Genomic DNA, 27132 nt, shown 5'->3' with positions numbered 1-27132 from the left:
TATAGGCTTTAGCAAACTTGGATGAACGGATTAGGGAGGCACTTTTCAGGCTGAGACATAGAAAGGACATTTCACTGTGAGTGTTGTGCGGGGGAAGTACAATCTGGCCTTTAAGTTGCAAAGTGGTACAACTTGTGTCTTGACAGGAGCAAAAAAAAAAAAAAAAAAGTACTTGTTGCAGGTCTGGTAAGGTTGCTAAAAGTGTCACTGAACTGTAACAAATGTTGGTCCAAGCATGCATCAAAAAAAAAAAAAAATCCCAAACAAAAAACCCCGAACCTCGTGTGCATGTGTGCTTTCTCATGCCAACCTGTTAGGCAAGGCAGCTGGTTCATCGCTGTGCGGTTCATAGCTGGTTTTCCTATGTCCAGAAATTTCAAAAAGAATAAGATGTGGTGGAGAAATGTTAACTACAAAAGGGCTTGGCTATGCCTTGGGGCTTTTAGCGTTTTTCCATGTGTTTCTGCTGATTCGCTCGGGCAGGGTGATGTGCCAGGCTGCTGTTATGAGCCAGATGGAGCCCGTTGTCCAAGGGGGTGAAAGGCATGGGGGCATTTGAAGGGCAGAGTTCAGAGCTGGATAGAGTCAGCCTTGAACATCCCCACCATCACCCCCAAAATGTCAGCTTTCCGAGATGGCTCATTTTGAGCTATTTATGGAGGCTGGGGGAACTCCTTCATACACACAGAAAGGCAGAGGTTGGGGGAAAGCAGCCAGCCCCCCTGCCCTGTCCCCAGCCTGACAGCCTCATCTAGTGGCAGCTGCCAGCACAGGGTGTCCCCTGCCTGGTGCTTCTGGCAGCTGCCAAGGCCCCAGAGTGTTAGAGAATATCCAGAAAAAGCAATGCAAAACATTATTCCAGTGCTGGCACCACAGAGGTGAGGCTTTAGGAAGCCTGGCTCAAAGCTCGGGAGGGGTGAAGTGTTGCCTACCAAACCCAGCGCTGCTTGCGTGCTTGCATGGGGTTGGCATTTTGGTTTTAGTTTGTTTTTTTTTTTTTTATTATTTGGGAAACTGAAAAGCATTTCTAGGTGAGCTTCTGAAAATGGAAAGCAGGTCTTGGACTAATTAATAGGATACGTAAGGTGCAGCACTAAACTGTACGGGCCAAAGTTGCTGTGTTTGGCAAAACTAGTGGTAGAGTGGGGAAAGCAGCTGGAACCTCACCAGGCTGCCAGTGCTGGCTCTGGGTTACAGAAATGGGGTAGGAAACGGTGGAGACTTCTTCTGGTTTGGTTTTCTTCTGGCAGTTGGAAGCAGTGAGACTTTCACAGTGATGGAACTTCATTGGGATGCTGCATCTTGCTGAAACAAACTCCTGTTGCTGCAGGGACTCCACAACTTTGGGGGGACAACTGTCTAAGTGTCTACTTTAAAAGTTTCTGAGGATTTGCAAAGAGAATACTGTGGGGGTGGGATGGGTGGTGGTGTAATAAGAAAGAAGGTCCTGTAGAAAAGAAAGCCAATGTGTAATCCCAGCTATAGTACCCGCCTCCCCCTGCCCACCCCAAGTCCCACCATGCAAACAAGATGAAGGCAGAGGACACAGTGGCACTGGAAGATTATTTAAGCCAACAGGACATTGGATACACTTCATAAAGGGTTTATCCTCTAAGAATAAATAGATGATTAACAGCTGTAACAGTCACGAGCAATGGCTGCACCTACCCTAGTACAGAGAGGCATTTGTTGGGTGTTTTTACCGTAGAATGGGGAAATGCTCCATTATCCCCCAGGGACCCACCTCGGGCAGAGCTTTCCAGCCTAAAAACCTGGAAAATCACTGCAAAAACTGCCAGCAGCAAACCAACCTGTGGGTAAGATGGCAAGTTCTGAAAAAGGGAGCATCCCTGCTACAGAACAGAATCAGCCAGAGCATTTTTAAGAGGCTTGAAGGGGGGACTGGGAGCAGTGGAGGAGGATCTCTCCTGGAAGCCCAACAGCTTGGCTAGATTTAATGCTAGCTGCAGCACGATCAGGCCTAAAATTGCAGGATGAAACTTCTTTATTTTTTAACACTTGTCATAGGCCTGCTTCTGCTCCCACTCCTTCCCCAGGGCTGAACTGGCAACAGGCTCGGCCTGTGGGGATAGGTGCTCTTAGGAATGCACTGTGTAACTTAAATCTACCCTTAAAGTCATCCAAGGGATATTAGCAGTCCATTTTGTGATGACCTACTTACTTAAAAAATACTGCTTAGTACAATAGCACATGCATGCTCATCATAGAAATGTTAATTACATATTGCAAGCTCTTCCCAGACAGCCCTGTCCTTAGGACTCCCTGTTCTGTCTCTGAAATTACCTTGGTGGGAGAGAAATAACTTCCAAGGAGCTCCACAGAATGCCTTGATGATAAGTATTTATTCATATGTTACATTTAAACATAAATAATTGAGCAATAGTCTGCTCCCAACAAAAATAAATAAGTCAATACACAATATTCATAAAATACAATTAGACAGAATGTTATAACAAATACAACAAAGTTTGCAGAGGTGTGGGTTTGTTTTTTTTTTTTTAAACAGAGTTGTATGGTACATTCCCAACATACCAAAGAAAAATAGTGCAGTTTTATTTTTTACATCACTTCCTCAGGCTCCGATTTGGAGGGTTTTCTCGCTCTTGTCAATTTTTTTGAAAAATACTATTTCAGTTTTCAAGTGAACCAACAGACACACAAACTGAAGTGCTTTTGAGACCTTTCAGCAACCATGCACTGGCCTATAAAACAGTTGGACACACAGCTATAAATAATAATGAGATCAGACTGCGAGCATGCCTGCAGCACAACTTCTTGGCTCCTGGTCCTGAGCACACCCTAACTCCTGGAGGTGCGGGGGTGGGCAGTAGAGCTTATCATAACTTTTTCCTTCTGTAACTCCCACTGTTGTTATTTTAGCACTGTAATGCGCAGAAAGGGGGTTTCCTTCCCAACAGCCTCCTCTGCAGCATCTCTCTCAGAACTGAGTGGGCTCATCTGTTCTTGCTTCTGTTTTGTGACCCTTGTGAGCCCAGAGAACAACAGGCTTGTCCCTGAAGGCATCTGGCTACACCAGCAATGGGGGACTTCTGGTTTGGGTTTTGTTTTTGGTGGTTTTCTTTTTTTTTTTTTTTTTTTTTTACCCTCCCCTCAAATTTTTGGAGACCAATTTAAGGGAGGGCTTGGCTATTGAGCCGAGAAGCACTTTGTGTGCATTTTTTCCCTTTTTGGACTATTATTTACCATTTTTAGTTTACTGCAGTCATAAAGGAAGATCTAAGCACAGATGGTCTTTCTAGAACCAAATCTACCCTCTTGTGCAAGTAATGCTCAGCTCGTGAGGATCCCAAGGCAGCACTTGCCTAGTGCAAAGAGCAAGAGTGCCCACTGCTCAGGTAATCACAAGACTAGAGTTACTAAATACCTCCTATTGGTATTTGAATCTTCAAACAGGATAATTTTATTCCCTACACCTCTTTTTTGCTAAAATATGATGTTAAAAGCTCATGTGAGCTGATATAATTCATGTAAACTTCTCTGAGCAACCTGATCTAGTTGAAGATGTCCCTGCTCTTTGCAGGGGGGTTGGACTAGATGACCTTTAAAGTTCCCTTCCAACCCAAACCATTCTATGAAAAGCACACAGAGTTGTTTCTCTACAAGGTTGAATGGAAACAAAGCTGTCTGCTCTGAAGGATTAAAAAAAAAAACAACCCAAGAAGCAGAAACAAATATTCAGATTAAAACTTTTTTTTTCTCTTTAAAAATTGCTGAGGTTCTAATGGCAAAGGGTGGAATACTTTGGAATACATGCAGTGCTTACACTAAGTCCCTAGGTCTCCTAGGAGCACAGGTCACGAGTATCCATGAAATCTGCAGCTAACCGCATTAGCAAAAACCTGCTCCCTCCCTCCCTCTTGCTGACAGAGATATAATTTACTTGGAAACAACACGCACCCTGGGAAGGTAGGTAGAGTACATGTGTTAATTTTATACAGTGTGATGAAGTGCTAGGACAGCAACAGACCTATTTGCAGCTCCAGGGCAGAAGCCCAGCTAACCCTCAGTCACCTCTGCTCTCTACGCAGGATGGGGTGAAGCATATGCTGCTAGTTAAAGCATGCGGCCAAGCAGGAAAAGAAGTGGCACAGAACTTCCACAGGGCGCATGGACGGCTCTACAAAACAGCATGGTGCTGCAGCAAAGTGGATCGGATCCCGGGCAATGATTTAAACTGCTTCATCAGGCAAGTGCTGATACCTGCTTGAGTAGATGCGTGCCTGGTTTGCGTTCACAGGATCCCAAGGAAAGTCCTCCTGGAAAGCTCTGCAGAGCAGGGAGGAGGAGGCTAGTAGTGTGCAGTGAGTAATCTGGAGGAGGCGAGGCTCTGCTGTGTCTGCTCTGTGATGTAGGATCTGAACTTCATGGCACTCTGCACAGACGCAAAGAGCGTGGGAGCTGCTAACATGAGCAGGGGACCTGTTTCTGTGAGCTAAACTTGTTAACCTGAACTACATTAGGCAGATCCTGTCATCTGGGAATATTTGCAGAGTAAGTTTGCAAAGTAAAATGAAGGCATGTCTGTGGCATGTGTAGGCCATGAAGACTCAATAGCATGAGCTAGTCAGCAAAGGCTAACTGATGTTTTTAGCTAATGTTGCCAGATCTTCACTGCTCATATTAACTATGTTATTTAGTTTAAGGCCATTCTCCCAGCTGGTAACTTTATTTACTTTAATTGCTGCTAAATATCCTGCTAAATGTTTTAGCAACAGGAGCTCATACACATTCTCTTCCATGTTCAAGGCATAGACAATGAGTCCACAAACATGCTCCACCAAGGACCCAATTCAATGCTTGCAACACTTCTTGGTGAGTATTGGAACCGGCCTTACCTCCATGGAAGGTTCTGGCAGAGCACACAATGTGCATCCAGGCTTTAAAGGTGCAGTAAGTCAAAATATAAATGTTCTAGTATGTCAAATCCCCCCCCTTTTTAATATCTCAAATATGTAGATAGACGGTCTTCTAGAGAGGGAAATAAGAGAATGCAAAAAGATTTTGTCTAGAAATACAAAGTGAGTGTAACAAGGACTATCAAACACAAACCTTATCTGGTGAAGGAAAAGTTCTGATTTTAAAAGTCTGTTACAAATCTCTTTGATATTTATTACATTACATGGAAGATGCAATTAAAACACCATTTTGAAGTTACAGTGCAAGAAATACTCCATCCGATAGCTCACAACAAGGCCCACAATGACAGTCTGTTCATGATCACTTATTTTCAATCAGTGTCTGCACTTTGTAGACAAGGTCTCTTGCTATCCTCAGAATTTCCTCGGCATTATGATGCTCTGCCATTTCTAAAAGACACAGACAAACATTCTTAACTGTCAGCAGTGCGAACTTTTCTGCCTAGCATTGATGCTATTAATGTAGCATTAACACTAATAAATCAGTGTAATATTAGCAGCAATCCAAAAGCATTGCAGGGGGTTAGGTTTGTAGAATTAAAGATAGAATAAGTGGATGAATCCCTTAGTGCTGTAGGTCCTGGCATCAAGATCTAATCCTTTTGGTGTCAGTTCTCTTCTTGCAGAAATCCCTGTGACCCCAGACCAGGAATGGGAGATCTGTACCCACACGTGCCTGTGAACAGCTCTCCTGGCATCTCAAAAATGTAAAGCTGAGCTCAACTTGATCAAGACACATCTCCAGGCAGGGACTATTGCTGGAGGGTCTGGGATGAAAGTGATAAATACAATTAAGAAGGGCTTCATGTACATGGGGCGACATGCCCACATAGTTCCACATACAGATGTCCACACTCTGCAGCTTGAAGCAAGATCAGGAAGTAGCTCTTGACAGACCCGAATCCTCAGTTCCACAATAATCATTTCATTCAGCTTAGGTAAGTACTGGGTTTTTTTTTGTTCGGGTTTACTGGAGGGCGGGGTTTTTTTGGTAGTGCTTTTTGAGGGAAGCATTAATGTATAGCTTTGGAATAAGAGTGGCTGAGGCAAAAACCAAATCTGGGGCTTCTGCAACAGATGACTGAAAGCCACAGCACTGATAATTTAGTAAATTACTGTGATTACACAAAATTGTTTCCAAATCTCTTAAAATATCCTGACAGGGAGCACTTGTTTAGGACTAACTTGCATTCCGCAGCCAGGAAGGGACCTAGCTCGCTTTGGCAGAATAATTTTTGCTCTGGCAGTAGATGTTGGCTAGGATCTATGGACCACTATGGTAAGCAATCAACCGTGGAAGCAGTTTGGGATGTTTTGCACGAACAGTTGCTTATATGTTTCAGCCTCAGCAGAGGCAAGCCCTCTAAACAGAAACGACTCTGGCAATCTTAAAACCCATGAGAGACTTTTGCAAAAAACTAAGCAACATTTTAACACCTCCCATTAAACCAAGGGCAAAGAGTCACTGTGGCAAATCTTTTTAACAGAAATTCTGAAGCTTGCTTTGTGGTAATTTTTACCACTGACACTGAAATAGCTACCATCTTCTATGGTCCATGTAGCTCTTAAAACACTGTTGTTTGTGTGCCAAGTCAGATCTTCAGGAAGCATGTGAAAATCTGGGGTCTTTGTTTACATGAAAGGGGTAAGAGATTCAGAGCTTAAAATGACCAGGGGCTTGTCATGACAGCAAGAACACTGCACAACTGCCGACAGTCTGAGTAAGGGAAAAGGAGCAAATGCTGGCTTTTTATCAAAATGGCTCTCTTAAAAGTCTCTTACCGTTAAAAAACTTGATGATATCAGTGAAGTCCATGTTGTTATCACGGATAATCTCTCGATAAACTTCCACAAGTGCTAAGGCAATGAAAAGGACAAAATGTTCTGAAGAGATGTGCTTTGCTGCCCAAATAACTTCCCACACTGTAAATACATCCTCGTACAACAATTCTGAATGGGAATAAACATTACAAGAGCATCTGATTATTCAAATTGACCATTTCCCCCCTCTCTAACTAATGTCTTACAGGCCTTATGCAGACATGAGCAGTACTTGATGACTCCTCCTTTTCCTCTCCCCCTCTGCTCCAGCCAACTCCTGTCACTTATTTGTGCAAGTATGGCAACAGAATTGGATTTAAAGGAAAATTAAGAAAGAATGTAGGTGTGGCAGTGCAGATGACCCCAGGAAGATGTCTAAACTGCAGTAACCATGTGACAGCAGCATAAGTAGACTCATTTATTCTAGGCAGGTCTACATGACAGGCTGCAAATCTGACTACATCTCCAGGACCCCCTTCTTGGCTTTCCAGTAGACCTATCAGCGCTAAAGCTCTGCTATTTTTAATCAGCAACAATTAATTGTATAGCAGATGTGTGTAAGCTAGGTCTACATATGCGCAATTCAGATATGACCATGGAAGCTTTGTCTTCTTGAACCATATAGGCTTGTCTTCTGCCCAGTCTGTGACAGTGAGGTCCAGGGGACTGGGATGTGGGGGACAGGCAATTCTCTGTGAAGGAGCAGGTAGAGGGCTTACTATTCAGTTAAGAGTCACAATTCCTGCCCCCTCAATATCAGGTAGTTGCTCATAATATATAGCTGATGGATGTGTATCATCTCCCTCTATCACCTTTGTGCTGAGAGGGATGTCTTCTTTTGATTCTTGCAGATCAATCTGTAACTCAAAGGAGCTACTGACTTGCCTGATAGGTCTCGCTATTATAAGCAACTGCTTCTGTTAGAGTGGGGGTGGGTGGGTGGATGTGCTTGTGCAGGGATCTCGAGATTCTGGGGTGCTCCCACAGTATATAAAGTACAGCACTTAGCAAAGTACAACAGCTGCTGAGCTGTTGCTGAGCTGCTCCTTGTTATCAAATGGATTAGAAAGGAGATATCAAAGCTTACAGAGGAGTGTGATCAACTTGGGATCACCTTCTTGAGCAAACAGGTATTTGCACTGAGCAGAAATTTGGCTCCAACCACATTATCAGGAATTTACAACACCCCCTTTCTAAGCTTTGACTTATTCCAGTGCTAGTTCATCTCTCAAAGTTGCATTAGCTTTCATAGCTATACACTCTCTTGTGAGCTTAGTTGCTACTCACCATATAGACATTTAGACCAAAACAGAGAGCTGTTCACAGCTTTGCACAACTCTAAACTATAGGCATAGAACATTATTACCTCTTTTAAAGTCAAGCAGGAACCAGCGATAGCAGAAGTAAAAGTGCGTGTAATCTCCGTTCTGGTGCATCAATTCAAAAAGCTCTGAGTCTAGAATCTAAAACACAAAACATCAGCTGTCAGTATCTTGTCTGAAAGTAGCCAAGATCAAAGGTGTTGGAGTCTGGTTAAGACTTCCATGCTGCTCTAATCACCCGATGCTGTGGTTAGTGAGAGCAGCTGCTTAGCACAGATACATCCTTTTACTATGTCTTTACAAAATGCCTGTGATGTGGGTGCCCTGACACAGACTGATGAGGTGAAGAGTTACTGCTGTGCAGGTATGAGGTGACAACAGTCAATCTTCACTGTGATTTTTAAAGGTCCAAGCACCAAGTTACAGATCCTACTGATTTTCAACAAGTGGCAAATTTTCATCTTCCCACCCAACTCTACTCTCAGATTGTAATGTAGGAGCTGGTGTGCAAAGACTGAAATCCATTCACCTGGGGAAAAGAAGGGAAGGACTTTTTCATTCCAAGTTGGTAATTCTGATGAGCAGCGGCACAGTTCCACACTGCAACATCCAGGATCTCTGGAACTGAACAACTACTTGCCAAATGTCTGGTAGATGTCTTAAATCTGTAAGTACATCTATAGTCATTCCTCATAGATGTAATCCTAAGGGCTGCTGGATAAGCAGGGTGGCATCCTCTGACAGTCTTGCTACTCAACAGAAACACTGCAGCCATATGTTCGTGTGCTGCCTGCATTTGCCGTGCTGGCCATCTTCTTTGTTGGCTGACCTCTATTTTCATTACTTTTTTAATATGCCACCTATCAAACCAAAATAATGGCTTATCATGATAGTTTTCACCCTTCTTTATGCTATCTTGCTCAGGTGCCTGGTGCTTTTGGGAGTAGAATGTCTAGGCCTTAAATCTGTCTAAAAAAACCCCATTCAGCAAGCATCCTGTGTGAATACAAATATAGCTATGGTCTACTTAAACCTGTAAGAAATTAAGTTCGTGCCACAAATATGCATGTTTTCTCTTCCAAAAAGCCTTGAAGACTGGATGTTACTGCTATTTCTCATTGACTTCAGTTGGAGCTGGACTGAGCCATAAATGGGATTCATTACATTGTGTAGCTGGTGTACTGGAGGCAGATGTTTGGGGGGGGTTTGTTTGTCAAGATAAATTGACCTGCTCTAATACACATGCTTCAATGTGACAGCAAATACTGTCCCCTGAGAAGCATGAAATCGGTTTGGAGCTGCATAAAACAATTCTTATCCTTCCCAGCTCTGAAGTACCAGATGACTAGGAACCCTTCACTGTGGTATCAAGCTAGTTCTGAGCCTCTGCCACAACCTCATCTTCTTTCAAATAAGATTAAAAAAAGACTCACTTGGATTAGGGACCGCATGTTGGCAAAGTGTGTATCCATAGCACCTCCATTGGGGAAGTTCTGGCTCATCCTCTTCATCAGGTGGCTGAAGCAGCTGTAAGCCAGTTGATCTGCAGATACAATGCAGAACACTTGGTTTTGTTAATTGTGTGACTTCCTTGAACCAAAATAACGAACTGCAGGGCAAGCAAAAAACAGGGTTTTCCCCTTTGCTGTTCCCTAATCCCATCACCAGTACTTAGATGAAAAAGAAGACAGCACCTGACCCTGGACCATTTTTACTAGTTATGTTTCAAAAGAACCCAGCTTGCAGTTGACGCTTCAGCAACTGCCAGAACACAGCTGCTGTGAAAATTTAATAAAATTTAATCTGGAAGTCAGTGAGTGAAGAGGGAATCCCCAAGATACTAATGTTAGCCACTTCAACAACAGCCACATTTAGAGAAAAATATGAATCAAGGGCTGCAGGTCTGATTTGCCTGGTGAGCTAGCTCTGATTAATGCACACAACTTCTTCTGAAATGGCATTTCTAGAGAAAGACCTCCCTAAAGATACCAACGTGTTCCGAAAGAAAACTCTTCCTACCATTGTCAAGTATAACCATCAAAGGAGCCAGGAGGTCACACATGCCTTGAACGTAACCAACTTCTAGGTGCTCCCAAACATAACTGCAGAAAGAAGAAAACACAAGAGATAATAGGATAAAAAATCGTCTTGCTGTATGGTAGCCTCAAAAATTTGTCTTACATCTAAAATACAACTCCTTTTGGAAGCTTTTAAGTGTCTTGTTCTAGAGTGCTGTAAAGATAAAGCTAGGAGTCCAGAGAACTACAACAATTCGAATCTTCAAACACACTGGTATAAAATGATGAGTATTCTGCTAGTTTTTTCCAGAAAAAAATCCTAAAAGCTTTATAAACAATCCACAATGAGGACAGAGCAGCATGTGAGACAGGAATATCTCTTGTACAGTGACTCTTGCTGTAGGCTCTTAATATCTTGTGAAAGGGTAAGAATGTGATCGTCTACTTACAGGATGAATTAATATTGAATTTTTCTCTACCTGTTCCTCAAAAGCTAAATACTGTATTGAAGTCTAATTTGATTAAGCAAGATCAAATCTTAAGTAGCTGTTGTGTGTGTGTCTCAGAACTTTTTGACACTTCACATTCCAGAGTATTTCACAGCCCTGTATTGTTTTCTGCTTGGCTAGAGAGTACCAAACCTTACACACATGGCTTGCATATCAATAGTTTCTGAAAAAACAGCTAACAAAAGCATAACAGTTTATGGAAAAAAGCCCAGATTTTTAAAAGGTACCTAGATTTTTTACCTTTGGGTTTTTTTGCCCCCCCTAGGTGGAAACTTGTTATCTTCTCCGAGTGTTAGTCTATGACACTTTCTGCTTTAACTGTGTTTAGTTGAATAGCCTTCATGGCAATTTGCATTCCTAAAAGTGAAAACTAGCTTTCTATTGATTCCAGCTGGTCTCAGTGGTTAAAGATGCTGGTTTGATTTTGTTTTGATATGAAGATGTAGACTTTCTGTCTACTTAGTAGATGTCCCTCAACACTGTATCTGGGCACCTAACTATTATTGTCATCTTTATAGCACACCATTAGAGCATGGATCTATTATCCTGATAAGTAGGAAACCAAAGCTAATAGTACATTTAGAGAATAGTTCAAGGTGACTGATAAGGTCTGTCTCTTGAGGTAGAATCTTCTCAAACCTGCATTCTAAACTGCCGATCATATCCCTGCTCTCTAACCTACCATCTTACCTGTTCCTCCTTCTTGCAAGTTTTAAGTTAATTATTGAGAATTTTTATACAGACTATTATTTTCATGTTATTACAGTTTACAGATTATGACAGAAATGTGAAAAGTAGTTTGGTTTACAAGCTGTATTACCTGCACATGACATTTCGGAGTTTCTCCAGGTTATCGGCAGTAAAATACCAGTAATTCCGATCACATCTCTGGACATCTTTATCAATTCTGTGCAAATTTAAGGCAACAGTGTCCAATAACTCTATCTAGAAGAGAAAAGTTTTAGTTAGATCTGCTGAGTTTAGAGCATTCCCAGGACTTCGTGCAGATTCGCTCTGAGAATCAACAAACCAGAAATAGTACAATTATACTTTGGGCATAAGAGAGCATCAAAATACTCGATTACTGTCCAAAATCCCAGGTGAAATGCATACACTTTCACTGGTAAATGTTCCAAGCCTGTCCTGTTTCCAAATGGTTATTTCCAGTTGAACAACTTCAGCAGAGAGGCAAAAACTCAACTACTAATCTGTTGACAGCAACACTAATAGAGGTGGTGGAGTCTTGAATCTAGATTTAGGTTATGGTTCAATTTGATTAAAAGTGGGTTTTAGGTTGAATTAAATGATACTGAAATCTTTCAAGTGACATGCTGTCCACAGCCTCTAGCAATTTTTAGCTGCTCAACTGTACATTCTTTTCCTTGCCCTCCCATTCAATAAAAGACCCAATTTTTTCTTGCTGTCTTATTTCCAATCTAGCTCAAACTCCAGATGAAAAGATTTGGATGCAGAAATCCTCAGTTATCATCCCACCACCTGTAGTTCTAGTTTGGGATTGTCTCTGATTAAATCCTATCTGAAAAAGTACAAGTCTTTGCTAGAAAAGCAATGCTGTGCAGAGAGATGATGATACTTATGTTGTGACCTACTGTGTAGGATGCAGCGCAGACAGAAGCAACATCCATTAAATAATCCACCTGGGAACACAGCTGCTCTTCTGATACAGAATCCTGAGACTGCAGTACAACCGACTTGGCTTTCTGTATACGTGATATGTCTGAATCAGTCCTTTCCAAGTCAGTGCTAGCTTCTTCTTCAGCCCCATCTTCAAAGGAGACACTCTGCCCGTCATCGATACTGGACAGGATGCCTGAGGCCACGGAGTAGTTCCTCGAGGACGGCAGCCCAGAGTCAGGGGAGTCAAACTCCACAGATTGTTGCTCTACGGCAGCTACTGCTGCTGGTGTGTCGGCAGACAGCATGGTGAAAGTGGGGTCATCCTGACCTTTTGAGTCCCGCTCCACTGAGTCCGTTTCATCTACGGATATAAAGACCTGGGAGTGGGAAGAAGAGAGAAGATTCGGATAAAGCAGGGGAGAATAGAGAAGCAAGAATCATTAATGTGGCAAACAAACCTCCAGCCACGAGAGAGAAATGACTACATCATTTTAGTGGACAAGATCACCGATTAATAGATCTGCCCTGTATGCAAATAGTTGAGAGCTCCTCACTCAGTCTTTACACTGAGACTGTAAGTCTAAAAATAATACCATCTCCTATAACGATGTCTCCCCCTTTCATAATCTTCAATTAGAAATACCTTGGAAAGCAATGAAGCTTCCCTGCTGGCAACACCAACACTAAAACCATCTGGTCATTGCAATGTATCTTTGAAGAAGACCGACATACCTCAGGCCTCCAACAATCCAGTTCAGCAACTGCTGTTTGAGGTCAAGACTGGCCTTCAAATTCTTTCCACCATGCAACCACTTTACCTCTTCTCTTGGTAAAAAACTCATTGTTGAACTGTTAAGTTCTGTTGCCTTACTGAAATCAAACTGTTTGAAATCTGCATAAGTAGTGGATGACCAGAGACACTTTTGGCACACACTTGCCAGCTCTCCTGTCCAACAATGTGAAAAGAAACCTCTTTCTTTGTTATTCAAGTTACTGAGGGGTTAATTCAGTCTGCCTTTCTGCTACTTAGCATCTTACCTTAGATTGACAAAGGTCCCCTCTCCCCCCAAAAAATCATGCTCAACCTGTCAATCAGGGGCATGACAGAATCAAAAATATACTTTAATAGTAGCAATCTTTTGCTCTATGCTGGATAGAAAGCTATTCCTCTACTGAGAGAAGGATCTTCTATAGTAGGTGAACCTTAAAGCCCTTTAGGCACGTCATGCTTATGAACAGCTGTAGACTACCCAAAATACAGACCTGCTCTTAGCTCTATTATGGAGACACTACAGCTTCAAATTCTGTACGGGATTCGAGTAGCTCCAGACTGGTGGAGCTGTGCTAACCTAAGTCTCTGCTTCCCTGGGCTGTACCTCTGCAAATGCCAAGCCTCCCGTGCTGCCTGCACCATATGGATGAATGGGAAGGGAGTACCTACATCGTTGCTGATGGTGGAGTCCCTGTGAATCAGTCGCTGGACATGGCTGTCAATGCTGCTGCCTGATGAAAACTTGGCCAGCGTAGCGGAATGTGATTCTTTCTCTCGCTGCTTTACAATGACCTCGCAGGCTTTCCACTCAGCCATGACCTTCTGATACCGGAGAGCAATGTCTTCATCCACCTGCAGACAGACAGACAGATCCTGAAATGCTGGTGCTCCTTGAAAGATAGCATTAGCAATGAGTGGAAGCCAAGAGGGAGAGGTCTAAAGCAAGTGTAACGTCTCAAACCAAAAGCCTGTAGGATCCTGAAGCGCTCGCGCTAGAGCACACATCACTCTGACTGCAAAGCGCAATGACTGGAGCAGCAAGACATTGCGTATTTACTGCAGGGAATGAACTATCGCTATAGACGCCATAAAAGATTCATATAAGCATGTGTATACACTCTCAACAGTGCTTTTGACATTATTCAGGAAAGAACAAAAGATGTCACTGGCTAACATGTGAAACATCACATAGAAGTCAGATGCAATCTGATGGAGCAATTGCTGCTTCTAACCAGATTATTACTAATTTCATTACACCGCCTTCCCAACTCGTTCTCTATTCCAACTCTAACATAGCCCTTGCAATGAATTCCTGGTCACAGGTTCACAGACATCAGCCTGTACAGAGTTAGATGCTGGAAGAGACTCCTGAACAGTAGAAATCCCAGCTCACACAGCCCAGTCTTGTGGCTCTACTGTGCATGGCCAGATCCAACCACTGGTTCCCACAGTAATAAAACAGATTTTTGCCACTGCTGGCTTCCTCTGTTGAAAGACAGACACAGAAACCCCCCTTGAGCTATTAAGGGACACGTAGTAATTTTACTACTCTGTCACTTGTCAAGAGCTGAAGAGAAATCACAATTGTGAGTTGGCTTCAGGCTCTGGACTCTGCTCGCTGGAGTTGCTACCAGAGCATTCATGCTAAGAGCTGCAGGCTATTTGTCACTTGAGGTAGCTGTCGAGTCATAAATCATAAAATACAACAGTTAGTGGAAGGCTGGAGGACAGCCACGTTTGGGAGTGCCCCAGATACTGATGGATGACTGCAAAAATATCATCAGAAGGCAAAGATGATAAATCACCCGTGATGACTTCAGTTAAGGACACGGTAAGTTTCCTATACATGCAAATGTTATGACTGTTTTCAGGTCATTCATTTAATAGACTCTTACATTCAATGGTAAGCTTTAGACTCAACAGCACATTGCTTTGAGGTGTCGGTTATTACTGTTATTTACTACTGGTGTTGAGTAGCTTATTAGAATTCCAGATAAGGTTTGGAGCACCCCTGTGTTAGTATGGTACAAACTCAGGGAAAAAAATTTCCTATAGGAGCTTGCATTCTGCAGATCAGATCTTTTATACCTTGCAACATTTATTTTTGAATTTACTGTAATTTCTATTATACAAATGGACTCAAGTATTTATCTCTTCTTGGCAAATCTCTTATGTTCTAGATGTATACATGCACATGCCCTTTGAAGCTAGGGCTGGAATCCACAAGCTGTGGCTCAAGATCTCCCACTCTAAGTATCTGGGTCCTTTTTTCAGTTCCAGACATACCTTCTATTTTTACACATAGATCATAAATCTGATGGTTCATATACCTGTGGAGAACAGACAGCAAAATGCAATCTATGCAAGAAACCCCCAATGTCCTATATGTCTTGAAAATTTAAGTTTAAAAAAAAAATATGGAGCACCAAATGCAAATGTAGTAAATTCATGCTGCATCTGGAAGTGCTGCAGTTTAGCCAGATCACTGCTGCTGAAGCTCTGCACCAAATTCAAAGTGTTTAGAAGGGCCCTCCCTTTTTCATCAAGACAATAAGACTTAAGGAACCGGTCCACATGGTGCTCTAGGAGGACTTCTTTTTTAAACTTGTGCTGTATGCAAAAAAGGGGTGATTGAACAAGTCCCCTTGTAGAACAGACATACTTGCCAGCAGGACTATGGCATTGTATCAGCCTAGCTACCTGGATTTGCTTCTCTTCTGAGGCAGTTTGCCTGGCCTTCAGGACATAAGGCAACCAGCAGGACTTATTGCCCTCAGTAATTTCTGAGGTACTTTGTCTTCTGATGCTGATGTCATGGGAGGGCAGGAATTTGCCTCAGCAGTGCTCAGCGGAACATGCTTGATATACACACTATAGCCGGAAAATCTAAATATAAATACCTACAAAGATGCCTGGATTCAGGGTGAAGAATCTGGATTCTGGCCCTGTTTTGAACAGTTAAGGGGTATATTTCTCCATCCGTGTTCAGAACTGGTTTATAAAGATAAGTGTGAGGAAAAACAAGTCAAATTGCTGTAGCAATTTTTAGTAAGAAGAATGCTGCTTATAAAGTGCCCACTGTTTGCAAGATAGCTAATTTTTCTATTGCAAGGCTCTAGGTCAGGCTGCCCTTCTGATCTGCAGGTGCTCACAAGGATATAAAATATCCCCTGGAATATAAAATAATTGGGAGTTAGCAAATGCCAAATGTTTTGATATATAAACCACTCCTTATCCATTTAATCCAGAACAGAATCAGCTGCTGCATGAGTTCTACCTCCCTGGTAATAACACTAACAGAAAAGGAGATTAATGTGTTAATTATACTCCAGGGCAAACCTCATTACTGTTCTAGACAGTTCAGCAAACATTTGGGTGATTCTTAATGTCAGTTAAAAGCAATGTTTTACCAACACACTAATCCAGACCTTACCCACAGGGCACTGTCCTACTAAAGTCCTATGGCTCTGCGAAGGAGAACATCCCTTTCCTCAACCGTCAAGGAGTAAGACGAGCGGCAGCGTTGGCATTTGTAATGGCAGACTGGTGCTCCCACTACGTATGAGCCCAAGGGCTGCAGGAGACCTTTACAATGGTGGCACTACCCCATCTGCTCATCGTAGTAGGCCTACACTTAAGTTCTTGCTCCACATGTGAATCAGCTCTGCAGCTGCATTATGGTATGAACCTGGGCCTATTATGCATCGCCTGAGGGTAATAGATTAGCTTTGGCTCCATACTGCAATAAAAATGCCACACAGCATTCATAACAGCAACTACACTGGATCAGATAAAGGCTGGTGTAGCCTAGCCGTTGCTTATGGGAAGCATGTAGGAGTAAGGCACTGGAGTGGTGCTGTACTTCTCTCAGCACTCTAGCTTAGGACCACATCCAGTCTCTGCTCAGTAAGTGTAGCTGAGTGAAGGCATGACTGTCTGCCATTTTGCCCAGCTCTATCTGTTTTTTACCAGCCTGGTTTATTATCAAGGCACTTGCCTAGGAATTACAACAAATGAAAGCACTCGGCGAAGTAAAAAGTCGGTATTGCTATGAACAGATTAGCAAAGAGAGATAGTATAACTAGAGATGGGCAAATTGTGGTTTCATTAATGGAAACTATATACTTAATGCCAAGTTTCAGACTGTGAAATAAGGCTGTGACATAACCTAGGCAATTATTCACTGATCAATGTTAGCAGCAGCATGGGAGATATTAAGAGGAATAATGTCTCATCTGAAATTGCACCTTATATTTTACAGAGGCACTTCTTATTTAAGTCTAGCAAAAGCATAATGAACTTACAAACCAAACCTTCCTCTGGGTATTTTTAGCCTCTAGACAGTAACACCAAGTGCACTTTAGAAGGTACATCTGGGCTGTTCACAGCTCCAGCAGAAGTCCACATATGCAGATGCAGTATCATGTAGATAAAGTAGTTATTTCAAAGAGCATTTTGAAGTATAACTCAACTAACACACCATATAAAAGAGGGATGACTCAAATTACTATCCAAATGTCAATGTCTCCCCATTTTATAAGTGACAAATTTGTGAAAACAGGATTTGCTCAGGGCAAGTGCATGTCGCAGGCAGAGGCTGAATGCAGGTTTTCCTGACTTCAATAAAAAACTCCCTTTTAATGATTTTCAGGCATGATAACATGATATCATAATCCCTCTACTCACATGCGTCACTCATGTTTCAGTAGCATTTTCCCCTTAGGAATATTAAACAATAATAAAGACTAATGCTTGCTATTAAGAAAACAAAACCAATTCTGCAAATGTAATTCAAATCCCCAGAAAGCTGTGCTTACCTGGTCCATTTCCTTTTTGGCCATGCCAAATTTATAGTGACCTAACAAGAATGGCCATACTTCCTTTCGAATCTCATGCTGTACCCCGCCGTAGTAAACTCTTCTAAGTAATTCCAGTTCCTTGTAATTCTACAGTAGTCAGGAGAAAGAGGTATTGAAGGTAATTACATCTTTATTTTCCTTAGGCATGCTCGTATACACTTAATACCAAGTATAAAGACAGTGAAATGCACGCACGGCACTAAATAAATTTTGCAACTTGATCCAGGCCTTTAGGGCCTTAGCTCAAATCCAGTCTAATATAGGCTGTCATGCCTCCCATTAAAATAATCTAACTTTTAATAGACTAGAGTCATCATGAGATCAGTTGCTTTGATGTTAATTGATATCTTTGCTATCATTAGAGAAGCAAAGGACAAAAGAGATTGTAAGAATTGACTCACTCACTAGAAAGAGAAGTGATCCTGTGAAGACTAGAAAATGCCTTTAATACTTCCTGGGGCCCATTCTAAGGGATACCATGCTCAACGCAGCAGTGTGTGGGAGCTAGTGTAATGAATAAATGTTACTTACCTTCTTGTCCTTCTGATACTTGCTCCAGACCTCTTTAGTCAGGCCGCCTGCAGCACTGGATGGTTTGTCAGGTGGGATAATAGTGTGGTTCACGAGGGCAGACAGATGTGTTCGCACTGTTGACAAATGGCGGCAGTAGGCAAGCCCTGTGGTTGGGGCAGGAGATAAACTTTTATAAATGAGCAATCTACCTAATATCAGCAGCCCCTTTTTGAAGATGAAGCTGTGTGACATTTTAAACCTGCCACTAATAATGCTATATGAACTAAACTTGCATTGTACTGTATAAGAATGAAGAATTGCAACAGAGCCAAAGGTTAACTAAATCTTACACAGACTAGTAAAATCCAAGTAGAGTATTACACTGCAAAGTGAAACTACATTCTGTCTTCACTAAGCATCAGTTCACCCATTGCTATATGCAAAACCCACAAATAACGGAATTATGAAGCTATGACACTTGAGTCACGTCCACCCTACTGCCCTGAGGTGATCTGACTCACAACCATAAATTTGGGTTTGGACTGCTTTCTAAAACAAACATCACATGTTTTTTAGATAAGCATATGGATACCACAAGGGCTGGATATAAGAAGCTTCACTTACATCCATAAAAGGCTCTGGAAACTATTTGCCTCTTCATGCTTTCACACAACATCTTTAATGGAGTTCTGTGGAGACACATTAACAAGAACGTGATAGGTCATGAGGACAGACATCATCATGAATTTTATGCTGATCCCTATGACCTAACACATAACAATTCTTTTTCTGCACCAAGATTTATTTAGCTAAAGGACAACAATAATGACAAATCGCATTTTTTAAAGCATTTTCCCCACCAGCATTTTGGCCCAAAACAGATTCACCTGGCACATTTAGCTACAACTGCTGCAGATGGTCCTTGTCAAATTAAATGAATTGTTGCCCTTCATTGTAATTGTTAATTACTTGTTGAAGAAAATGCTTCCAGAGCTGATTTATATTAAACTGGACAAAAGAATTAGATGCAATTTTTTAATGAAAGTGTGACTTAAGAGTAGTTTAATAGGTTAGTTTTAATAAACTAAATTTCTTGCTACATAAATCCATCTTTTCATGTTGGAAACTACTTGAAAATTGTCACTCTCGTTCTCTGGTGCTGCAAACAATGAAACCTCCTTGCTTTTAAGTGTGGCATGCACAAAGTCTCCCAGGTAAGCTCTCTGCACAACTTGCTTACCTATCATGGATGCAGTTGCAACAGCTGGGTATATCATAGGGAGAGCTGCCCGTTGAACAGGAGACACATGAGGAGCCTTGGCTGCAGTGCTCCAGCTGCCACGAAAGCAAGTTTGCCCCAAAGCCTTGCATCTCTATCATTTCGCTGGTGTCTAGGGAAAAAAAACAAACAAAACAGCAGGCCATCAACCTTTTTTCTTCTTTCCTCCTCTTTCTTCTGTGCATCCTGATGGCTTCATGCTTTACTTCTCAGCAGGCTCTGAATCTTGATTCCAAAAGGGGGAGAGCACCGTCCTAGTGACCTCAGAAATACTGCTCTTGGCACATCTAAATCAGCTGCATGCTGTGCATGGTCACTTCCCATGAAGTCAAATCTCTTCACCATCTCCCCCTTTCTTGCCTATGCACATCCCAGTTTGTGTTTCAAAGAGAATAGAGAAAAGGGTGCTGCAGTAACAACTAGAACTGATTCTTGTGTAATGCTATGGTCATGTTATTTATGGCCAGAATAGATAATCTAACCTGACCTTCTATTTAATTCTGGTCTCAGAATTTCATTTTGCAGTTCCTGGAATCAGCCATGTAACTGCTAGTCCAGTTAAAGTGAAAAAGTTTGAGCATAAAAGAAATTAAGACAAACTAATTCAGTTATTTTCAGAAGATGCTTCTTTCCCCCTCAGAACCAGATCCTAAAATATTTAGCACAGAAGGATAGTTCAAGTCCTACTGATGTCAACACTATGTTTATCAAAGTAGGATGTTCTGCAGGAAAATGTGATCCAACAGTACAGTGCAGCTTCTTGAGTTATCCCTGCTCCACCAATTCTATTTGTCTTTTTAACCCGCTTCAGGAAGGCAACCCCCAAAAAATCACCAGTTGCCTTCAGAAAGCTTGGCTTTAGCTCTTCAACTTTCCCAGCTGGCATTTGAGCTCGTGGGTTTTTTGTTTTATAATAAATAACTGGCCTTTCAGCTCACCCATGATGTAAATTAAGGCAAATGCCATAATACTGTATGTCACTAGATTAACATTTGTAAGCAAAATCCAGTCCCCTGGGCTGTGCTTTTAAAACATACATTTGTTGGGTGGTGGTAGGGGCAGTTCCAAACCATCTCATGCATTTTAAATCAAGGTAGCATAAAGCATTTTAGTCGTGCCTATTAGAAAGTGGGCATAGGTGAGGAAGGAGTGGAGTAAAAACATTTGTTAACAGAAAAAGCACAGGCTCATGCGGAAGCAGTCATGTGTATTTCATTTCACAAAACAAAGTGTGATGCAAAAATGCTCTTCACCTTAATTCTTCAGGAAGGAGCTGAATGACCCAGTATTTATTGCAGCTTCTTATTGGGTTCAAATAAAAACCATTGGACAAACATTTTTAGATCATTATTTTTTGCCTCCCCTCTACAGACAAGAAAAGTGGGTTTTTCAGTTTTGATTTCTTATTTTATTTTTTAGAGAAACAAGGAAAGAACCCCACAGAACCTAAAGATTCAGATGAAAGGTACCTGAATTAGTGAAGAATTAGAGTGAACAGCATCTTTTCTTTAATTGTAGTGGTGTTATCTGTAACTTCAGCTACATGCAAAAGTCGAGCATGTTGCAAAATGTAGAAGCAAATGGCTAGCAAACCTGCTACAACAGTGTTGTCATTATTTAAAAGGGATGCTGCTGGAGAGACAACAGCTAATCCAATCTAGTTCAGCAAGAATCACTACTCAAACAGCAGACATAGTCCTAACTACCACTACCTTCAAAATTAAATAAGCAAAAGCAGATACCTGACAGCTGTTCTAGTGGGATAACTTCAAATTCCCATCACCTGACTAAAGACTAAATTGTGTTTCTTATGCTTTAGATCACAGTGTTAGCCTCTTAACATGTGGCAGTGTTAGACCTTCTTCCTTTCCATTATCACCCATATCCAGACATGATCAGTTAAGACACACAGAAACTCCCTGAAACGGTATCTTTTTTCAAGGGGAACGCTGTATTTTTGGACTTTCTTTCCATCCATACCTTTCAAGAACTCTTTATTCTGGGCTTTATCCATTTCTAGGGGCTACTACCTTGGGATAAGTGTGCAGGCAGCCTACAAGAAATGAGGAGGATCTCCTAGAACACATTTTCATATCCTATCTAAACAGAGCTTAAGCACTATACAGAGATGCAGGGCAATTATTGTCTCCTACAGTCAGTCCCACCAGACCAGGGCTAACATCCATTTGGAACCAAAATTCATTGCTCTGCTATTTAAAGGTATGAGTGTCTTATCTGGAGTCAAAATACATTGTGTTTTTCTTAGGAAATAGAAATACCAGAATAAGCATGTTCATTCTAACATAACAAATGAAAAATACAGACAAGAGCCAAACTTGCAAGCAGTTGCTCTCCTTCCCACTTCCTCTGCAGATGTCAAACTTTTGACAGCTACTTTACAGCCTGATAACAGAGAAGATTCTGTTCTTGCTGATACACTCCCATTTATTAGGAAGAGGCGGAGGCTCTTGTTTTGATTATAACAGGAGTGTGCCAGGTTTGGCACATGCACTCAAGAGGTATCAAGGCCAAAAGTCTGGTGGTATTGAAGCTGTGCAGAACTGGTAAGCCTAGAAGGGGGAGAGATTTCACATGAACTAGTGGAGAGGCCTCGACAACACCTGAACAACTGCAAGCCTTAGAATCCAAGCTGTGGAGGAGGGGTTTGGCCTTGGGAATGGATTCTTTTATACACCATTCAGCTTCCTCCTTTGAGGAAGTGAGGACTTCTTAGCCTCCAGAACTACACTACTAGATCCTGAATGCATGTAATACATACACCTACTGGAGAATACCAACGTAATACATATGTTATGAATTGCTTTAGGAAAAGAATTAGATGACAAATTTTTGGAAAGTGGAGTCTTGCAGCTGATAATCTGAAACCCACCTAGCCTATGAATGCAAGAAATGGAATGAAAGCACCTGAGCACAGAAAGGTGTTGCATCTCCGTAGAATCTTCTCTGCACACCTCTGCTACCTTATAGAGGTATCCAAAGCATGGGAGCATGCATACTCGCACCATCCCTGGGCTCAAATTGTAACTCACTACACTTCTGCCCTATTCTGTCTACACAGGCACACTCTATTTCTGACTTTGCCCGGCACATCACTACTATTGCTGTAATGGTTTACCTCTGATGCTTCCTATGCAAGGCTGCCCTCCCCGGTCTGTTATGCTGTACACGACTAACTCACAGAAGAATAATACAAAGACCTGTTACACTCCCTCCTCTTGTGAGAACATGTTCTAGTATCCAGCTTTTATGAAGGTGGGGCAGGAAGCCTCTGGAAGGAGAGAAGGTTTGTCTGTTCAGCAGCACACACGCTCAAAGGAGAGGGAAGATGCTGTTGTTTCCACTTTCCATAGGTTGTGAGCATATTCCCAGTCTCTCCACACAGTCAACTTAATCTCCAGATCTCATGGCGTGAGTGAAATGTTTTTCCCTGTAATAATGCCAACACTGTTGTATGCATCAGTGGAACGAGCTGCAATAGAGCTCTGGGACACAGGGGGAGGAGGATAAAAACCTTTCATCCTATTAGGAGCTGTGAGGTTCCGAGAGCAGATCATTGATAGCATTGCGTGTAGCTTATCTTCCTCCTCCTCATCATCGTCAACAGAGGTAGAGCGGCTGGCAGCTAAGTGGTGGTAGTTAATAGTTACTGCTCAAAGAAAATAGTGAAAGAGGAGCATAAGAAAAGAGAACTTGATTCTGCGGGAAAACTCAAAAGGACATGTTCAGCAAAGACAAAGGACTTGAATCCTGCCCTCCTCTTGAAGGCACAAGCTCCTGTAAATGGGTATGAAAAATTAGTTTCTTACAGAAAAAAAAGTATGCTCCACCAAACACAGGCCAGCTTTTGATTGTGCACAGGCTGTATTCCCAGAGCACATGTGTCACATCATGGCAATAGAGAAAGGTCCCAATGCCAGCCTGCAGTAGGTGAGTATGCTTTTTAGCAAAACTCCATGGGAACTCTAGGCTCCAACTAGCTTCTCTCCTTCACCATGCCCTTATCAATGCTGTGGCCTCTTTTCCACTCTGAATCCTGTGCCAGATATATCTGGACAGCAAACATTCCGCTCCCCAGCATTGTCTGGCACTGCAAACATGCAAGGTACAGGCCTCCTCCTAAGGAAGCCCAAGGCAGGAGCCAGCTCTTGCACTCAACAGGCAGGTCTGTGCTGGATGTGCCCACAGAATCTGCAGTCCCCTTGATTCAGGCAAAGGTGGAACATGCTTTTGCTGGTGAGTGCATGAACTTACCTGTGCAAATCCAGAAGCCCTAATAAAGCATGGCCACCATTGTGGTTCAGTCCCCTGGGGTAAGGAGGGTTCAGCTGAGATTTCTGCTTTTTCAGGTGCAGTAAGACCCAACATGAGCAGTAAATCCAAATCCCCTGTAAACTTTAGGGTCTGATCTTCCTGGGAAATTCTTGCTTCTTTGCCAAGGGGAATAAAACTGAACATGCTGTTTGAGAACTAGCTCAAATGCCTTCTTGCATGTAAGGAATTTGTATTCACTGATGACATGAGGTGGTTTGGTGCTTGGGAGTTCATTTAGTTTCCTTGGAAGGGCCTTTATTTATCCATTGTTCAGTTCTTGCTTCCAAGCCAGGAAAACTTAGCCCAGGGAGTTCTTGGGGTACTTTAAGAGTTGAGTTTATGGTTGTTTTTTTTTCTTCTAATAACAACATTATGAGCAAGCAGTGTGGCCAATAAAAATATCCTCACTTCAGGAGCAAAACTGCTCTTCGCTAGTCAAGCAATCTTTGTTTTTAGTCTCAGTTTGCAAGCCCAGGGGAGTATTTTGAAAACTTCCTCTGCAAAACACAGAGTAAATGTAAACAAGATTCCCCACCTCAACTCCATTTCCACTAAGATAACAAGCTTCACTGCATTAAGGAAACCTACAGTAAGCTGTACCTGTTGATCACAATTATCACACAATGAAATTTTGTGATAGGTTTTCTTCTTCCCCCCCCCAAAAACCTGGCTTGTCTGTTACCTTCAGTTACTTCCCAGGATATTACTTCAAGGTTTTCTTAGGGCTTTGTTTTGGTTTTTTGTTTGTTTGTTGGTTTTTTTTAACAAAGCAGAACAATGGCACTTACTGTTATCATGCTTGTGTCCTGGATAGATAATTCTGAACACATAGTCTGTAGAAGTATCTTCAGCTGGCATTTCCTCTAGGTCCACTGATTTGTTGCTGTTCCGTTTTCGAAGCTTTGGAAATACCTTACCCTGGAGAAAATAATGATTCCATACATTCAGCTACAAATGACTAACAGAGCACAACAAACTAAGTACTTCAGACATTTGGCATCTTAAATCTTAAAACTAAACTTTCAATGCTGGGAGGAGGTGAGGGAGAAAACAACAGTAGAATCGTATATAGCAGGTGGTTTAGGGGTACTTAACACAACTTTCCTGTGTGCTTAGAACACAGCTTCTTCTTGTAATCCATGGGAGTTGGGCACCAGCTTCTTTAATAATGCAAGCCTCAGAGCAAGTATGTCCCGGTCCATTTGAGTCTTGGTCCCTATCGTTTGGGTTCATATTTTGATAGAACAGCAGATTCCAGTTCATTGCTCAATGGGGTAATGAAGGTATGAACAATTTGTATAGACTATCTGTATAAGAATTAGATTGGACTAAATGGAGTTATTTTGCCTCCCACTTTACTAGAAAGCAGCTGGTAATCAATGCCCAGGCTCTGTGGAGCAGGATGCTGGTTGAACAAAGACATTAAGATCAGCCCTACCTACTACAAGCAGCTCATCCGAAAAGGCAGTACCTTGCCCTGTTGGGACCAAAGTGGTGGTTCCAGCTGACCATGAGGCAGAAGACCATTTTCCAGACAGGAGAGAAACGCGAGGAGGTGACCTCCTTGGGGGAAGTGCAGCGGAGGTCTCTGAGTTCCATCCTGACTCACCAAGACTAATGTCCATCTGCTTTCTGCTGCAAAGGAGGACAACGGAAGTCCACGCTGTTACATCGGAACCTCTATTTTATGCTCTTACCTTCTAAGTAAATTTTATTTGTGATCATCTCTAAGTAGATAAATAAACCTCTGTAAATCACAGTGCAATCTAGGCATGATCTCAGTCCTTAAGTCCTAAAGAAGCTCAAGATACAAGCAAACTATGACAGGCCTCATGCAGAAACATTTAAAGTGATTCTGAACACTAATATAATAAATAATAAAGGAATAACTAAACTAAGTCTCTGGTGTATGACATAACTTGACAAAGGACACACAATTTAGAATGAAAAACAACCTAATGCATATAACCAGAGGTTATCAGCTTTATTCTTGTGAGAATTAGCAAGTCACATTCTCTGTTGTAAATTTTTCTCACCTATCTTCACTGTCACTAGAAATTTAGCACAAATAAGGAAAACCACCCTGGGCTCTGAATACTGTTTTAAGCATAATGATCTGCATCTTGTACAATTTTCAAAAGAATTAAGTGAATTAGGTTCTTAATTTCCTTTTCCAAAACTGAATGAATGAGGCATCTGAAGCCACCTGGATAAAGGGGGGATCTCTGAGAGCAAGGTGTGTTCTGCAGCATGGCTGTGCAAGTTCCAGTCAGGTAGCTAGGTGCTGTGGCAGGACAGCCAAGTGTCTGTCATCTTGTGCAAACAACAAAAATCACGTTGCATATATGCCTGGCACCTGATACTGAAACAGCTTTCTCAGTGAAGAACAACAAAGGCTGTCATGTTTCATCTCTGTTATTTAACTCCCCTTTTCCTGTGGAACTGCCACAAAGCAGAGTGGTGATGCATCTGACCAGTCAGTGAAATACTGGACAGGCACAAAGCGTCCTGGGGAAGCTGATCGAAGTGAGGCAAATGGACCTGAACTAATGTTGCAATTGTCATCCTCTACCAGCTAGGATTCTAGATTTTAACACTCATTCCCATATGTCCATAACTAGTCAGAAGTGTTAATGACACTGAGAGAGGAAAAGCAATCATTCAAGTGGCTCTCCTGCTTATGTATTTAAAAGCAATATATATAACTGTCTTCTAAAACAGGCTCTTAGTTCAAAAGGTCCTTTAGTCCAACTGTAATTCAAATCTGACTCCAAATAAAATTTCTAAATGTTCTTTGTCTTTGCTCTGTGATTTTGACTTAAGACTTGTGGTAAGGAAAGCAGTGGCAGAGACGTTTTGTTCCAGATTCCTCTCCCTACATTGAGCAGAATGGGCTACTGAGAACTGGATGGTCGGAGGGTGACAGAGGGTGGCTCTGGTCACACACACTCCCTTTCTACAGGTTGATGATCCCACTATAGACGTGGCTGACAGACCCGCTTTTTTTCCCATCTCCTTTTTTGTAATGGTCAATGGAGGGAGGCCCACGCTTATAAAGCCAAAGCTTCTATGTTTAATACCTGCTGCTGACAGTTTCCCACAAGCGCTGTT

The 27132-nt window shown here is 42.0% G+C and overlaps 1 protein-coding gene and 1 long non-coding RNA gene across 8 annotated transcripts in view; one reads left to right on the top strand and one right to left on the bottom strand.

The window, feature by feature from the left end:
- Nucleotides 1-2344: 2344 nt before the first annotated feature.
- The window catches only part of SGSM2 (small G protein signaling modulator 2), a 65219-nt gene continuing 40431 nt past the window's right edge, over nucleotides 2345-27132 (bottom strand). For 2 of the 6 annotated variants that reach the window (XM_030027890.2, XM_030027895.1), the window contains exons 10-24: nucleotides 25493-25656; nucleotides 24810-24939; nucleotides 23222-23356; nucleotides 19651-19801; nucleotides 19035-19099; nucleotides 18429-18574; nucleotides 17856-17984; nucleotides 13708-13890; nucleotides 12239-12643; nucleotides 11449-11573; nucleotides 10121-10203; nucleotides 9535-9644; nucleotides 8146-8242; nucleotides 6741-6908; nucleotides 2345-5348 (exon numbers count right to left, since the gene is read on the bottom strand). In XM_030027890.2, coding sequence (XP_029883750.1) covers nucleotides 5260-5348; nucleotides 6741-6908; nucleotides 8146-8242; nucleotides 9535-9644; nucleotides 10121-10203; nucleotides 11449-11573; nucleotides 12239-12643; nucleotides 13708-13890; nucleotides 17856-17984; nucleotides 18429-18574; nucleotides 19035-19099; nucleotides 19651-19801; nucleotides 23222-23356; nucleotides 24810-24939; nucleotides 25493-25656 — 2180 coding nt within the window. In that variant the 3' untranslated portion in view covers nucleotides 2345-5259. The remainder of the gene's footprint in view (nucleotides 5349-6740; nucleotides 6909-8145; nucleotides 8243-9534; nucleotides 9645-10120; nucleotides 10204-11448; nucleotides 11574-12238; nucleotides 12644-13707; nucleotides 13891-17855; nucleotides 17985-18428; nucleotides 18575-19034; nucleotides 19100-19650; nucleotides 19802-23221; nucleotides 23357-24809; nucleotides 24940-25492; nucleotides 25657-27132) is intronic. The other 4 variants (XM_030027892.1, XM_030027891.2, XM_030027893.1 and 1 more) reach the window with 4 other exon arrangements.
- Nucleotides 5348-26813, top strand: LOC115347033. Of its 2 annotated transcripts, XR_003925351.1 has the most exons (4): nucleotides 5348-5896; nucleotides 12069-14869; nucleotides 16478-16718; nucleotides 25384-26813. It is a non-coding gene; the product is annotated as an uncharacterized LOC115347033 (long non-coding RNA). The 2 variants fall into 2 exon arrangements; XR_003925350.1 differs by lacking the exon at nucleotides 25384-26813 and having other exon boundaries at nucleotides 16478-19539.

The sequence above is a fragment of the Aquila chrysaetos genome, chromosome 10, assembly GCF_900496995.4.
Source record: "Aquila chrysaetos chrysaetos chromosome 10, bAquChr1.4, whole genome shotgun sequence".
Taxonomy (NCBI): domain Eukaryota; kingdom Metazoa; phylum Chordata; class Aves; order Accipitriformes; family Accipitridae; genus Aquila; species Aquila chrysaetos.
This window is presented reverse-complemented; position numbering and strand designations above follow the sequence as displayed.